The 17,666-nt window shown below is 39.2% G+C and overlaps 1 protein-coding gene across 2 annotated transcripts in view; it reads right to left on the reverse strand.

Annotated features, from left to right (window-relative positions):
* The window catches only part of FHIT (fragile histidine triad diadenosine triphosphatase), a 632,268-nt gene that overhangs the window by 148,735 nt on the left and 465,867 nt on the right, over positions 1-17,666 (reverse strand). For both annotated transcript variants that reach the window (XM_049826730.1, XM_049826731.1), the window contains 2 exons: positions 2,983-3,128; positions 2,065-2,094 (listed from right to left, as the gene is read on the reverse strand). In XM_049826730.1, coding sequence (XP_049682687.1) covers positions 2,065-2,094; positions 2,983-3,128 — 176 coding nt within the window. The remainder of the gene's footprint in view (positions 1-2,064; positions 2,095-2,982; positions 3,129-17,666) is intronic.

Genomic DNA, 17,666 nt, shown 5'->3' on the forward strand with positions numbered 1-17,666 from the left:
TTTGTTACCCTTCACAATCACAAAGGATGGGATTTTTTACCTCTAGTTTTGCTCATTCATATTAGCAAATTTTCTCACATTTTAATATCATAATTTCTACAAACCTTTTCTTTACACAGAAAAACCCCCGTTTGTCCAAGACACTAAAAGAAATCCTGTGATCTGCTTGTCAACACATGTTGATGTTAATGACAAAATTTACTTCGGAAAGTATTTAAACTGAGACTTTCACCTACCAACAGGCATTCCCAGTGAAAACCACCCAATGTACCCTAAGTCACAAGCCAAAGAATCTGTTTTGTCACAGTACTGAAGTAAATAGTATTACATTCCTTCATTACTCCTCAGCTGCTCAAAGCTTGGGGATTTTCTCATTTCGTCTTCTCTCTCCCTATTACCTCTCTGTTAAATATTCAAAGCAGGCAACAAAAAGGAGTAGGAAAAATAAAGTCAATACAGCAAATTGGAAAGAAGTAAAATATTTCTCTATGCCATCATTTGGTTGTTACAGTTATCTTAACCCAAACAGCTTCTTTGAGACATCTAATTTGATATCACAAAGTACTAACCCATAGCCATATTTGGCTTTCCTTTGATTCTAAATGTAAACAATAGCCTTTATCTAATGTTCAGGCATATAATCTAACTACACATGCATTTGCATGATGAGGCAGTGAAACATGGCTGGAGACCCATTTTGGATGTTATTTATGTTATTACTCAAGTGGAGGCTATAATCATAGATCTTTCTCTCCCCCTCCCCACCACACCCACCCACCCACCCCACCCCGTTTTTGGGTTTTTTTCCGAAGTACACTTCACAAGCTTAAATACAGGCTGGGCAGAGAATGGATTGAGAGCAGCCCGGAGGGGAAGGACATGTGGGTGCTGGTTGACAAGAAGCTCAAAATGACCCAGCAATGTGCATTTGCAGCCCAGAAAGCCAGCCGTATCCTGGGCTGCATCAAAAGAAGTGTGACCAGCAGGTTGAGGGAGGGGATTCTCCACCTCTGCTCTGCTCTCATAAGACCCCACCTGGAGTGCTGCATTCAGCTCTGGGGTCCCCAAAATAAGAAGGATATGGAACTGTTGGAACGGGTCCAGAGGAGGGCCATGAAGATGCCCAGAGGGCTGGAGGACCTCTCCTATGAGGATAGGCTGGAGAGTGGGGGTTGTTCAGCCTGGAGAAGAGAAGGCTCCAGGGAGACCTTACAGCGGCCTTCTAGTACCTAACGGGGGCCTACAAGAAAGCTGGAGAGGGACTTCTTACAAGGGCATGTGGTGATAGGACAAGGGGTAATGGCTTTAAACTGAAAGAGGGTAGATTTAGACTAGGTGTAAGGAAGAAATTCTTCACGGTGAGGGTGGTGAGGCACTGGAACAGGTTGCCCAGAGGAATTGCAGATGTTCCCTCCCTGGCAGTGTTCAAGGCCAGGTTGGATGGGGCTTGGAGCAACCTGGTCTGGTGGAAGGTGTCCCTGCCCGAGGCAGTGGGTTTGGGACTAGATGATCTATAAGGTCCTTTCCAATCCAAACCATTCTATGATTCTATGATACACTTAAAATCTGTTTTTAAGCTTCACTGGCTCCATTACATTTGAACTTCAGTAACAAGAATGTGATATGAATATGTAGAGAGAAAGCATAGACAAAAGGTATATTTTCATAATATGGTTTAGTTTAACTGTTCCTATAATTAGCTACAACTCATTAAGCAATAAAAAAACAAACAACAAGATTATGAATGGAAGGGCAATATTTTCTCCATAAAACAAACAAAAAACTTAAACAGATGCCTCTTTTCTAAGGCTTTTCTTACATAAATACACCCAGCAGCTTAGAAAAGATATTTTCATGATGGAAAATTTTTGTCTAGAAAGAAAAACGGTAAACATTATCCTGTGCAATTTCAATAAAAAGTATTTACAGCTATTGTACACCTGGGATTTTTTGATCTCAAGGATAAAATAACAATACAGCAATGGTCTGCAGATGACTGGCTTTGATCTTTTATTAGTTCTTATAATTGTCTCTTAATTTGTATTCTGCATAATAAGCACTCACCTTCACCGTTTGTCCGGCTTCAGGGCCATCCTGTAAGCAAAGGGAGAAGTCTCAGGTTAGAGGAACTCAGGAGGATCACACAGGAATTCAGAAATCTTACTCAATAATCATTTACATCCAATTTCAATGTATGTTAATTTAGCATATTTTCCTGGGGACCATTCAACACAAAGTTTTGGGTCAAGGCACCTTTCCATATCAGGCCATGGCAAAGTGAGAAACTGTATCTTAGATCACAAAAATGATAGTTGTTATTTTTCATTCTTTCAGATCATATTTTTGAAGAGCTAGTAATAGATTTCTGATCCTTGTGAATATAAAATCAGAAATGTAAGTGAGAATTTAATCAAAGCATGCTTGCTTAAATTCTTATTCTAATGAAATGGGCTTAGTCTCCTGATTTGCTCTAAACAGAGCTCTTTTTTGGTAAAAAAACACCCAGCACAAATAACTGAATGGTCAGAATTGATAACATATTTACATGGCTACTTCTCCCTGCCTGCGTATAAATAGCTGTAAGCTGGAATTACCTGTTTCCATCACAAGCAGTGGGTTACCTGGTGAATGGAGAGATGTGGCTGCGTTCTCTAGGTCAATCTTGCAAACACTCCTTTGAAGAAAGAGTATTTGCTGAAATACAAGCAAGCAAGCACTGCGTTTGGGAGAGTTCGCAGGCTTATTCCGAAGTTTTGCAGTTATTAGTTATCCACACTTTTCTGCTGTTTACGTTTTAGTTTTTTCACAATGGCAAATCTGGCAGGCTGCAATGCAGTTATTGTGCTTGTTTTTTTATTATTATTATTTTGCATTCATTGCCCCTTGAAGTTTGAATGTCCTTTTGTCATTGGACTAACGAAGAAGGTTGAAAACTTGATAAAACAAACCATTAAACCTTTTTTAGTTGACTGGTTTACAAACCTGAATTGAAATGGTGAGCGAGGTGCCGCAGAAGTGTTTCTCCACCACACTGCCAACCCTTTGTGCCGTACAAAATAAATCGGCCACTTCCTCAGGACACAAGTCACGGAAACGCTCCACCGGCCGCAGAGGACAAACAAGGACATCTGAAGGTGGTATTGTCAAGGCACAAACACAAGTCTGAGTGGTACAGAAAGACAAGTGTCTCAATCCCTAGTCTGCAACCTGCTTCTGATCCCCTTTGAACTGCCTAAACTCTTCCTCTCCAAGGATTACAGCAAGAGCAACTAAAACAGAAGGCTAAATACAGAGAATCATATGATGCTTTGTTCAGAAGAAGTTTCCTCAGATATGGGCAAAATGACTGAACTAGGGTCCATATGTTATTACTGAGACATATAATGGAAAGCAAAGTTTTCACAGACTCAAAGTTACCGTTTTGATGGAGAGATGCTCGTATATAACACCTCTGAAAGTCAGAGAAATTTATTTTGTGATTAAAAATGGAGGAAAGCCAAAGGAATTTAAGATGGGTTTGGGTAGGTGACCTGAGACAGCAGTTTTACAATGCTTTTCCACATATGTGGTATGTATTTTTGAAAAATCTTGATCTTACACCTCCAATTTTAGGTACCTAAATGTGAAAAACTGACACTATGCTGAAAATAGCAGATCACTTATTTCTACCTCACATTAATTACCATTCACAAAGAATGCCCATCTGTTACAACTATTATATGTTTGTAGAAATACATTAAAATAATTAAGACTATTCCCTTTTAAGAGCGGTGTTCACAACATTGTAAATATACTTTGATTTTATTCTACCTTGGTGACTGCGCTTCGTGAGTCAGTGAAATGAAGCTATAAAATAAACAATGGAAGTACACAGACGCTATTCACAGTCATCTGATCTGCTGTGTTCACAGAAATTCATAATTGCTATGATTCCTCACTTGAAAGTCAATTTTGTAACATTATTAATAGGGTCCGAAATTCTTAGCAGAGCCTCAGTTGTGTAAATCCAACAACCAAGTACTTGAGACTTGATTCTTGTTTCAATTCCCTGCAGACAGGATTTTTTTTCTGACTTACAGTACTGTGTTTGCAGAATAAAGACCTTAAAATCACCTTTAACACCACTTGAACTTTCATGACCAAAGGCTATGAAAATTAACAACTTATTATTTTTTTCAGTATTAAAACAAGTGTTCAAATGACTATTTGAAGAAAATTAAGTTCCATGTCATTGTATTACCATCATTTTTATTTTTACTGCATCTTGAAGCCTGCAGGTATTCAGGAATATTCTCTATACTCCAGGAAAGGTAACTAGGAGATGCTCTGTAGTTAACAGGTTCACACAGAGGTTACATCAAACTTATTTTCAACAACCGCATGAGACGTTTGAAATAAAGAAAGATTAATACATGCAAAAGATGATTTAATTCCATAAACATAGAGACAACATGTTTGCATTCGCCAAGTTTATTATAGGAATCGCATTTATAATTCTGATTGGAGAGAAAAACAGACATTTTCTAGAAGTAAAGAAGTAGGGACAGGTTTTGATCATTTTTTCAGAGTCCAGATGAGGACAGACAAGACTGCAATGGATATTTGCTGAAGTGGGAGCAGATTTTTCGCATGAGCTCCACAGCCAGCAGCTCCCAACAGAAAAGAAGACTGGCCCCAGCTGCAGGTGTTAATCTGCTTTGAAAATCTGGCTGTCTTTTTTTTTTTCAGTACAGCATCAGCGATGCCACCACTGTTCTCTGTTTCTCATGTTACAACTTATGGTATTAAAATTTAAGAAAGGAGAAAAACGTATTTAGAAAGCAGGTACTTGGAAATAAACCAATCCTGGACAGGGACAAAAAGCCTAGTTTTGTGGTTTTTTAGTCCTAAAATGTTCCTCTTGGCAAGCTACTGGGCGTAATAAAACTCCTGTAATTTATTTGTGCCTTCCCAGCACACTGTACAAAGCACCTCCATAAAGGATGCTATTGGCTGAACTTAGGGCCCAAGGGAAGAGCTGGAAACTTGCATGGCAGACCTGATTTCCATACCAGGAATAAAGGAATAGAAAGACTAATTAATTTTACTCATAAAAAGGAAATCCATGTCAACACTAAAACAGGAAAAAGGACATTCGTTTAATCTGAGTTCATTTTTCAAAAAGGAGAGAAGGGAAGCTTTTACCCTTAGGGCATCTGATACTTAAGTAGATAATTATCCTTCTTCTGCAGCACTGCTTTATTATCATGGGTCAACGAACCATTTATAAATGAAGAATTTCCCCTCACTTACCTCTAGCAAAACTGCTGCTTACGTTAAGACAAGTTTCCTTTTCTCCTTTAGAATTTTTTACCACCAGTTTCCCACCCTCTCAGACTTGCACATGCCGCACCAGCAGTTGTTTGTTCTCTACCTAGCTCAGGGCCACAGCCACAAGTATGAATTTTTGCATTAATCGTGGTTTCTACAACCTTATATTAACACTATAGTACTTGCCGCTGTGATGCATTGTGAAAAACATAGGCTAAACGCTGCTTGCGAGAGCTTTTGTTTCCATAGCACGTAGCAGAGGGAGGGAGTGCGGTGTGAGTGCTGGTTGTGACCAAGACAGGACATCTGTTTTCTCTTAATTCTGTCACTAATCTGCTCTGTCATTTGGGCAAGTTGTCTCTGTACCTCTCTCTCTCTCTCCTCTCCCACACTTTATGTGTCTTATCTGCTTAGATAGCATTTGCCAGTTGGTGCAATGGTTGTTTTCTTATTAAGCTGTGATGCTCTCCGCTCATGTGGGGCCATGAAGCGCTCCCTCAATATCAAACAATGTGCCCATAAAAAACCATGTCATTCTGCAAAAAGGATTTTCACTTCCTCCTTACTTTACTGAGACTCATTTACAACTCAAACTAGATTTTAACCATATTTCTGTCTTTGAATGTGATAAATAATTCAAAGGCACAATCACACACTGGAGCATCTTAACTGAACTTTCCATCATTTCAAAATAATTCTACAAAGAATAATGATAGAAATTCTGAATCAGAGCTAAATTAACATGAGAATGTAATTAGGACAACATTCAAGTTATATTTAACTATGAATATATAAAAAGGCAAATGTTAAAATGAATTCATGGGTTTGAGGTCATTAAGAAAACAACCATCCACTGCAACTTTAAATTACAGTTTTTAACTACAGTTTTTAACACTGGGATAGTTTTTAACTTTATATCCTGGTCAGATTTTAATCTGAATAAATGCTCTATTCACCTCAAAATTCTTTCTAAGTTTAAAATTAGTTAAACTGTTCATTGCTTTCTGCAATTACGCACTGCAAACACTGCTGTGAACTACTGATGTGCTTCAGGTGACTGTGTATTAAAGATGCAAGTGAAAGTGAGTCTGTACTTACGTCTACATGCAATTACTCCTCAGACAGAAGCATCTACTGCCATCTGAGATGCCTCGGGGCATCCAGCTGCCACTCCAGAATGGCAGGAGTCTCCCATATGCCCTGTGTCGTATCTGTCAGCCAGGTGGGAAGCCGGAGTCATCTTAGGGTATCCGAAATGGCAGTAGGTGCCTACGTTAGGGCAACAGCCCCCACCTTTATAGGCTCAGCAGGACAAGGGGCTGATACCCAGCAGACGTGCTGCATGACTGAAGACAGCATTCTGCCTTCAGAAAGTTTGAACTTTATGTTTCCTCTCCATAACCACCATAATTAATAATTTCATGATTTCTTCATTCATTCTAAACTGCTACTGACTGATGAAGCTTCTATTTTTAAGCTTTGATGTGAACAGCTGTTATTTCCTTCAAATTCTCTGAGTCAGTCCACATCATTAGAGTATGTGCAATTTAATATGTCAGCTTCTCCATTTTAAGGAGTGGAAAACCTCTACACCTTATTATAAACTGTGATCGTACATTCCTCTCTCTAGACCTTGCAGGAATCTCTCAACAGTCTTATTTTTTTCCTAATACCTAAATATGCACATGAATCAATATGCATACCCTCACACACACTAAAAGCTCCATTAATGATTTATTAAACAATTAGGAAAGTTGGTATTTTCCAAAGACTACCAGTAGATAGTAGACTGGTATTACTGGAAGCGCATAACCATAAAGTAGCAGTAGAGCAACAGTGGATCAAACCTGTTACCCTCAAACTAAATACCTAAGGATGACCTATGATTTCAGCAAAATCACTTGTCCTTATATACTGGGCACAGCAGACCACTCCCTGCACAACCTTGGGCAGGTTGTTTAATGCACCAAAACCCATGAGCCTCGTCCATAATTCAAATGAACAGCCTCTGCCTGTTAGTCTGTTAAGATTATAACCTGTTTGGAAAAGCTCAGACTCGTGGCCAAGCAAGCATGCATGGTTCAGCAAGTTTCTACACACCGGCAGAGCAAGGATGCTGAAACACATGTGCCAGCTCTCAGCCCTTAACAGTCAAGGTTGCACACATTTCTGTAAATCTCTTTCACTCTTTCATTGACTTCTTAGTCCACAATAACTGGAGCCCTTTGAGACTGGCATTCAGAGGCATTTACTGCAATGTGGTTCTGCAACAGGCACCTGGACACTGTCAAAGCTATGTTCAGTTGTGCCAAGCACAAGTACAAATTCCCCATGTACATCTAAAGTATTTCAGGATATGCACACACCGGAGATTATGGGTCACTGCTGAAAAGTGAGCATTTGTTAACTGCATAATGACTAAGTTGATCAGACAGAAAGGGCTCAGATTCTAGAAGAAAAGCAAAACACATGGCCAACATCTGCATGCTGACCACTTCAATGCAATTTTCTTTCCACTAATGCACATAAAGTAGAGGCTGAAATTCAAAGGCATGGTAGCAATTTTTATTTTCTTTATCTCAGTTTTGACTTTGAAGGTTAAATTATTGTAATTCTGTATTTAAGGTCTAAGCCAGACTTTGTTCCCTTCCGTGGGATTCTGATCAACCCCACAAAGTGCCCATTATAAATTTTCACACACAACTACCAAGGTACACATGTTCTGTAGTTCTGAAATGCTGGAAAAAATGGCCTTTGGGGGGGGGTCAAAAAAAAAAAAAAAGAAAACCAAAAAAGGAAACCCCAAAGAGGTTAAAATTCCTTTTATGTGACAAGCTTTAGAACTAAACACAACTTTTTCTTGGTTAAGTCCATTAGTTTGCTATATAGAAAACATACTTTCTGTTTTGACTTTTGTTTTATTCCTGAATTTGAACTTCAAACAGAACAATTCAAAGCTTTGTAATGGAAAAATTAAAAGCTCTCCAGGTACTGACATTCTAACAATAGGAATAAAGTTCTTTTTCTTTTTCTTGTCTTTTTGAGGAACCAGTTAAAAACATTAAAATTGACAGGTTTTCTTAATATGCGAGGCTTTAAAAGAACAAAATACAAGGGGGAAAAGGCAGAATATCTAAAAGTGAAAGGGTAATTGCTTCTTAATGAAGCTCTTCAGTTTGACCAATATTGTTAGTTTTCTAAACCATTTGTTACAAAAGGTTTTAACTTAGGAAAATGATTTATTTTCAATGTGTAACATGGTCAGGAAACCAGCTCACATTGGGATGGAAATACTGTTCCTGTTCAGGAGACTTTTTCAAAGATTTTTAAAAGACTTCCCTTTTACAACAGCACAAGAGTCAAAATCACAAAAAAAAAAAATAAAATTCTAAAGTTGAAAAGTAGTAGTTAATAAAATTTAGAACATTTTTAAAACTCCTGAAATATCTATTTTAGCATTCTAACATTTTTACATAAAAGGCAGTTTAGTTAGCAAAAAATTTCCCTAATAATATAAGTTTATGAAACTCATAAAAACTGACTTTTTCATTAATATTTTGGGTTTGACTAACCTGTTTTCATTTAAAAAAAAGTGTCCCAAACTATGGTACCTATGGAGACTTAATAATCCTTCATGTATTTCATCAGCTTGGGTGAATAATTTAAAGTAGTCTCTGCATCTCCCTCCTGGCTGAAAACACCCCAATCATTTACAGAGTTCAGCAAGAACTCCTGCCTTGGAGATCAGGGCTTTGCTCATTTTAGGATTAATACAGACTGTAGCACCATGGATACTGCTACCATCTCTTTCTAACAGCAGGAAGCATTTGAGAGACAAGTAGAGATAGGGTCACTTGAACACGAGACTGCTAAGTGGCCAGTTCAGCCCTCAGTGAGGTGGGAAGACAGTACCTTGGTGGCTGCTGGGAGCTCAGAGGCCAGAAGAACCAGCTGCAGAAGACTGCAAGAAATTATTATTTCTAACAATCTCATGTGTCTGTATGAAAGACCACTTCTGCACATCCATAAGCTGGCTGATGGGAATGCAGAAATAATGGGCTGTGGGGAGCTGGGTGAGGGGTTATTCTTTTCTTACGCTCTGTTTTACATGAATTTGCATCTAGTGCCCCAAGCAGAGAGAATCAGTCAGACGAAGCTTCAGGTATTAAAACTCACCACAATGTTGTCCCCAGTTTCAACTGAGGAGTGTAAGCAGGGGTACTGAATTCATCATTGCATCTAAGCAGAAGTTTTCTTTGTTCAAAAGCTCTAATTGCTAACAGAAAGAAGTCCCATAGCTCAGAAAAAACACAGGAGAATGCATGACTAATAAAATTAATATAAGTGAAAAACAACTGCCAGTCGTTTATCTTTTTTCTGCCCTTGAACAATTCTTCACATTTTGAAGGCTACGGGAATCCTTCTTCTCTACACAAAGAAAACAATAATGGTTGCACAGATACTACCTATAGGAAGAGTTAAGAAGGAAGTGAAAACAACTGAAATAGTGCACGCACGTACACATACAAGGCATCAAAAAGCCTTTAAAAATTAATCAAATGTGTATCTGCTTCATTAGGACAATACGTCAAGGCAACCATTCAGTCCCCACTAAACTCACTGAATTAGGAAGTACATAAAACTGTAGTAATGCAAGAACTGACGTCTTCCCCCCAGGACAAATCTTATTCAATAAGACAGAGTGACTCACTCTTGGAAGGAAATCTGTAGAGGCTATTTGGATTAAGAGTGAGCATCTCATAATAGGAAAAGGTGGATGAGCACTCTTTAGCGGGTTTTACACGTAGAACTGGTTTTAAATACATTTTAGAAGGCTGCTTTGGTACAATACAGGAAACAGTACATTGTAGAGCTTGCTAGTTTGGGAGAAAACCTAGCTGTAAACGATAAAAATGATTAAGAACCAATGAAAATGCAATAAAATTACAATAAAAACTTAAAAATTGCTTCAGACTATTAAAACCACACACGACACATTTTTTTTTTTATCTTGCTATACCACATCTTAGCATTAATAACAAAAGTCATGAAGATAAGACAAATTATCTAAACACAGTTGATCTTGATAAGGCAGCTCAGTACATGTTCACACTAATACAGAAGACCAGATTTATGCAATGAAACAGAGAATTAGCGGTTCTGGTGGAACCAAGAGCAATCAGTGTAAATCTTTGACATGGATCTCTCTGCACTGTTAGTGTTTTAAGACCACACTGCAGCTTTTATATTGTGGGTTTTTTTTTTTACTCTACCTGATCTTCTCACCCCACTGAAGCTACTTAAAATAATTCTTCATGTCAATGAAAGGTGCAATAGTTCCAAGAAATGAACAATAAATATTATTTTTTTTCTGTAGAAAAAAAAAGTCAATACATCTAATTTAAATATAGTTATGGCTTATAGTCTAAATGACGCTAGGTAGCACACCAAAGTACAAAGTACTGCTACTCAAAGTACAGTGACTCCACAAGACAGAGGGCCGCAGCAGGGAAATGTGAGATTCAGAACTGTTCGCTTTTCATTTTAAACAAGCCTTTCATATATTTGATATTCCCTTTAAATGCCTTTAGGGTATGTCAAGTAGGTCACTAAAAGCTCAGTTCCTCATAGCAAGTGGCATTTTACTGTAGGATTCATCCTTTTCTGCTAGCTACTGACCTCAGGGGCAGCCTTGGGCAATAGCAGGTGCCTAAGTGGAACCACAGTGAGAAGAGCCATGGGAGAGTTTGTGGCTTGGAAACATGCCTCTGATCCAAGTTTTATTGGGTAGAAATGTACTGCAGACCTAAACTTACATTTGTACCAGGAATCATGATCACATTCTAGAATCATATTAGGCTTTTGATCATGGAAGGCCCAAAAGCAATAACCAGTGGCCAAACTGGAAATGTAGAAGTCCCATTTTAAAAGGACTTCATCTACAACTGCTATGATGCTCCAAGAAGATCCTGTAAAGAAATCCTTCTGTACAACAACCCATTTCAGCTAAGAACTACATCTGTATTGCTCAGGATGATATAACCTACTTGAAATATATGACAAAACTATTAATAATTACATGAAGCTACACAAATATACCAATTATAAATGTACAAGACCACTGAAATAAACAGCCATGCCTGAAGCTGAACAGAAGACACAAAACAACACTTGGGGTGCAACACTGAAAAACTGGTTTTTTGGCCTAAACATTGGAGCAATAGCATTTGCCATAGAAACTAATATGTTGATGCAAAGCAGCTCAGCAGCTGTAAGTCTTGTCCAAATGACCTGCACCACCAGAAAACTGCACTGAATTCAATTCACCAAACTTAACCCTGCTGGAATTGCAACATGTCGTTTCAAAACCTCATTTCAAACACAGGAAGTAAGCTCATGATCCAGCCTCTCCACCTGAGAATAAGAAACAACTTGTGAGAAAACGCTTCAGCACTGAGTCTTAATTAAAGCTGTGGCACCATCATATTAAAAAAAATAATGTGATCATTATGAAGTTATATTCTAACTCATGATTCAGGAACTATAATGAGGGAATAATTAATTACTAAATATTAGTTATGACAAATTTACTTTCTTGCAATTTATTGGATGCCATATTCCAGGCATTAAGTTTTATTGGAAACAAGATTTAACCTGGTAGAAAGACACCATAGAATGTGTTGGGAATTAAGGTTCTGTACAAACCATAAGCATTATTGACATTGTTGTCCATGGTAGTTGAGTATGCAATCTTTTTTTCTGTTCTGGGCATCTATGGTGGAAGACAGCAATAAAATAAACAGGCAAATATTTGTTGAATCTCCCTGGGATTCATCTTGCCTAATTTTGAAGGTAAATTCCTTTGACTGACAGAGCAAACCACTGGGTTTGGAACTGTGAAAAGCCAGTGCTTTATGGCAGTGTTGAAGTACCTTGCTGCATAGGAAGCTTCACTCCAATTCTCTTCTGTTTTCCCCAGAATTAAGTTATCTCAAGGAAGGTTCTGTCAGACCTGCTGCTGGAGAAGGTGGTAACATCTACTTTCTCCAGCTACCTCTCGATGGCAGATGATCAAGAGCTTTAAACATAGTCATTGTAACTCTGCACTAAGCCTATGCTGAACAACATAGAGAAAGATGAGCCTATGGTACATGTGCCAGACCAACAGTGCCTTCATTTCATAACCAGTGAAGCATCAGCTGGAGGAATGCCGTACAAGATCAATTATCAGAGTATCACAGGGGACAATGAATACGTTTGGATAATCAAGGTTTCAGGTAATGAAGGTAATTTTGAATGTAATTGATAGATAATGAGGAACATGAATAACAGGGAGTTTTGGAAAACTGAATTTGGATAATTCAGTCTGTCTTACACTAAGCATATTCCTCAAAGAATATTGTAATATATGCTAGGATTTTCAAAGTTTTTAAATGGAATAAACCACCTGATTCCCATTAATTTCTCAGAAGTGGTTTTCTACCTAGTTCTGTTAGGGCATTCAGAAAACCACTCTGATTAAAGTCAATGGAGAGCTGTGTTTGTCTTAAGCTGGAAGCTCTCATGGCATATTTTGCATGCTTAGTTACTGAAATTGCTTCTAAAGCAACAGAATGGGCTATGCTGTTCCAGGGAACTATTCCATGAGAGCAGAATGAGCCTAAATTACAAAGGAGAGAAAGAAACTCTCTTACAAAAAAAGAAATGCTCTCTGTTCCTCTTGCAGGAATGGCTTAGCCTTCCATAAGAACATCAGCACTTTTAGGAACAGTCTGAAAAACAAGAGAACCTTCTATCTGCCTTATGAAAGAGCTGTTCAGCACACTTGCACAGCAGAAAGGCAAATCATAGTATCTTTGCCCTGCAAGATCACATCTTTGCTGCTGCACCTAAAAATAAATCTGCCAATGTATTTCCATTAGTTCTTTTGAATGCTTAAAATTGCAAAGTCCATGATAAAGAACCTAGATGAGTATCTTTACTGCATTGGCAAATACACAGTTTAAGTGGGTGTAGTAGAGAGGTGACTTTGCATGTAAAAGAGTTTATTATTGTTTTTGCAAATGTTATTACTTCTTTGCTGTTTAGCAGGACCTACTGGAAACAGTACTGTTGTCATCCAAAGGACTTCTACATTATTCGCCAGCGAAGCCCAGGAGCACACACATATCCCTCCAGGCATTCAGAACACAGGTGGTGACCCTTAGAAATGTTAATAGTTGGAGGACATGGGCACTGAAATGGTAAACAAGGGAAATGTAACTGGGTTCTGATAGAGGTATTTCAAAACAAAGAGGAAAATAGCAATAGCCTCTTCCACAGTTTATGTGTCTGGGGATTAAAACAACTAGTGCAGCAAAGCAGGGAATCAGCCTTTACTCAGCTGCAATAGAGGGAAAGGTGGGGTGGAAATACCAAAGATCCTGTGTAGTGTTCAAGCAGAGACTCAGAGACAATCCAACATGAAAAGAAATTATTTTAAGCCACTATTCTTTAGCTAGTTATTTTTGACAATTTATTTCATATCTGCTGTAACACAAAAAGCTTGATATCAACAAGAACATTCACAGAAAGTGCATGTGTCGGGGGAAAATGCTCCCAAAGATGCATTTTCCCTCACCTGTCAGGGGAGTCAGTTTTGGATAAGTCATACCTAAGGGCTGAGAAAATGTAAAACAGATGTAGCGTACATCTTCAACACAAAACTAACCATACAAAGCCCTCCCTTTAATACAAAATAAAACTCAAGGAGAGATGGTAAAACATAGCTTACAAAGCACCCAAGACAATGGATGTTATAAAGGAGGAGGGAATCAGAAAGTGGGTCTCCCTGCTGGTTTTCGCTTGCATAATCATAGAATCATAGAATGGTTTGGATTGGAAAGGACCTTATAGATCATCTAGTCCCAAACCCACTGCCTCGGGCAGGGACACCTTCCACCAGACCAGGTTGCTCCAAGCCCCATCCAACCTGGCCTTGAACACTGCCAGGGAGGGAACATCTGCAATTCCTCTGGGCAACCTGTTCCAGTGCCTCACCACCCTCACCGTGAAGAATTTCTTCCTTACACCTAGTCTAAATCTACCCTCTTTCAGTTTAAAGCCATTACCCCTTGTCCTATCACCACATGCCCTTGTAAGAAGTCCCTCTCCAGCTTTCTTGTAGGCCCCCGTTAGGTACTGGAAGGCCGCTGTAAGGTCTCCCTGGAGCCTTCTCTTCTCCAGGCTGAACAACCCGCACTCTCCAGGAAGGAAGGCTGCATAATAAGCCCTCCTGGATAAGGACACCAGGGCCCTCTGTCATGGTTGCCTCTGTAGATGCTGTTCTAATACTATTATTGTCATTAATGCTCATTGTTCCCAGCTCTGCACATCATAGCTAGGCATTTCAGTATGCATGGGTACATAAATTCATACTCTTATCCAGGACTACTGCAATATTCAAGAACATGAGAATGAAGAAGACAAACTAGCAGTTTAACTCTGAATAACCTTATTTTGTGTGTGTGTTATCTGAAACCATTACTTTAATGTGATTATCTGTTTTTATTATTTCCTTTCTGTAGACTTGGAATAAAAACACAACTGAGACTCTCTCAGACACGGTCATTGGCATCATTATGGTCTTTCTACTGTCATCAACAGAGATCTGATCTGTAAATCAAGTTAGACTATAAGGGCTACTGAAGAGCAAGCACTCTTTATCATGCTATTACATACCCAAGCTACTACTTCCTCTGGCTCACTGAGAAAAACAGACTGTTGTAGTTCCTTTACATAACCAGAGGAGTTCTTAATGCACAGATTATTGACTTAGTGGGGTTTTATCATGTCGCAGTGTACCAGGGGATTCCTTAATCCAGGACGTCTTGACATGATCTATTTTCATGGCTCTTTCTATTGTCACAGTCTGTCATTATAATGATTTGCAAATCCAGAGCCAGTGTATGCTTAGCTCCTTAACAGGTGCTCAAGGAGGAGGGGAGGAGAAGGCATTTCCCCTCTCTCATTTGCCCTCTTGCACTCTATAAGCACTGAACCCCATCACACGCAGCATGACAAAATCCCTGCAAGGCCAAGTGCAGCAGGGAGTTACATGGCACAATGTTGGCTTTCTGCCCACAGGAGCGTTTCCACATCAGCCCATCATCTTCACAAAACCAGCAGGATGGAGATCCTCCTTTGCAGCTCTCCACAGAGGTCCACCTTCGTGAAGAGACACAGAACATGCACACATTCTCAAGGACCCAAGACCATCAGACCAGTGCTCTACAGAAACAAGAGTCTCCAAGAGCAAATATGGGTCTCAAAATGGTCTGCTGCACAACATCAGTTGCTAGTAAAAACCACTGATATTTGATTCCTTTGTTGATACTACTATAAGTGGCCAGAGATGTTCATCCCTAGTACAGGAACACTGCTGGGAAAAAAAAAAAAAATGTTCCAAAGCAAATGGATGGTGTCACATAACTGTCAAGGGGAGACCCAGAATGTCTTGCAGTTGTGAGATCAACAAAAAATCAACTGAACAAGGGATATGAAAAGATATCTGCACAGATGAAACCTCCCATGTCTCGCTCTGTGGGTTTCTGCTCAGCAGAGACCTGAACCTGCTCTCCTCGTTTGCACTCCCTCCTCCAATTTATTAAGCTCCAGTTGCATAGGCCTAAATAGAAACATCCACAGGATCCTCAATACCTGCATGAAGCTCCCTGTGAGTGCTGTACAGTGTGAGGACAGGGTTCAAGGTTATCAGATGCTTTGATGTTCATCAAGGCAAGCATCTGATTTTATGGCCCTTCAACCCTTACATCCTACCTCAACTTCATTAACAGATATTTCCCTTGCCACTGTTGGAACCAGTGTGGGAATCTGTAAGACCGCTGTGCGCTCCAAATTAATCACAAGCCTAAAAGTCTCACTGGAGCAAGGTCTGAGTAGCTGTTAGCACTTCACAGCATGTCTACATACCCCCAAAGATTTGGGCTGTGATCTCTAGTTTGGACCTCTCTGTTACCGTAATACAAGCTGATAACAACAATATGTCACTGTGCTTGTTGCTAGCAGACAGTTCCCTGGAGTGAAGAAAAAAATGGTTTAAATCTGACATCTTATCGATGTTAAAACAGAAAGTAAATTTATGCCAAAAAAAAAAAAAAAACAACAAAGAAAGATGACAGTACTCCAACCGCATCCTGCATGTGAGGGAGAAAATTGATGTTGAATTTGGTATCACAAACTTTATTCCAGCAAATAAATTTCTAGATCTCTGTGTGTCTTCCATAAATTACAAGCACACAGTGTTTCTTGGGGGTTTATGATCACCATCAAAGCCGTCTTGCTGAGAAACATGGATGTCTTTCTCTTTCCAAAGGTCACAAAGTAGATATCCCATATCTAGGGGCTGAAAGAGCAGGAACATTTGGTACTCCTCCAAATGAAAGCATATCCACTGTCATTTGTTCAGCTTCCTCTTGCTAAGCTGCTGGATGTGAATCACGCAGCGACCTCCCAACACGTCAATGATGGCTGCATACACTGTTATAAAACTCAGTCTTGCAAAAGTGATGCGCGTGCTTGTTGCTCTGGAAATTAAACACGTTCTTTACAGATTCCCCTTGAATGTGCCTGTCTGCCTTTCACATACAGACCCGTGCTGATGCTTACCACTGGTGTGAAAAACACTTGTGAATCATTTTTCCTGGGCTTCGCATTACTGTCTTAGGCTTTTTATCAGGCCAGTCAGAAACTGGTGGCACAGTCATTCCTGGCTGCATGTCACTAATACAGAATGGAAGACACAAGAGATGCCTAAGCGGAAGCAAGCAAACTAACAGCAGTATAACTAAAAAAGGCAAGAAAACACTGCTTTTCAGTTGTTTATATGGACTTCAAAGTTCTTCTCAGTTATAAATCATTCTGAGCTACCAGTCTGCCTAAGGATGGCTGTGCTTTTGAAAGTGAAAGCTTGAAGATCGTACCTTGGGTGATAAAAAGAATGTTGGTTCTACTACAGACAAAGTCGATTGCAGAGGAGATAAAATGGTGTCCAAGAATAGGATAGATCAGGCTGAGATGTTTTTGCCATGCAACTAACCACCAAGAGATAAAAGTGATTCTATAGGATAGATTTTCAGTAGGAGTTAACTAAGCTCTTTTAAGCCATATTTGCCATCAGAAAGAGAAAGAGTAAATAAAATTTCCATTTAACTACCACTTTCTTAGGACATTTGATTAGAATGGAAAGTTACTGAATAAAACCTCCGACCTTCTAAATCACCCTTAAAAAACCCCCACACCTTAAACCAACAGTGAACAATTGAAAAAAAAAAACCCTTGCAGCCATGATGCCAGAT

The sequence above is a fragment of the Accipiter gentilis genome, chromosome 23 (genome assembly GCF_929443795.1).
Source record: "Accipiter gentilis chromosome 23, bAccGen1.1, whole genome shotgun sequence".
In the NCBI taxonomy this organism is placed as follows: Eukaryota; Metazoa; Chordata; class Aves; order Accipitriformes; family Accipitridae; genus Astur; species Astur gentilis.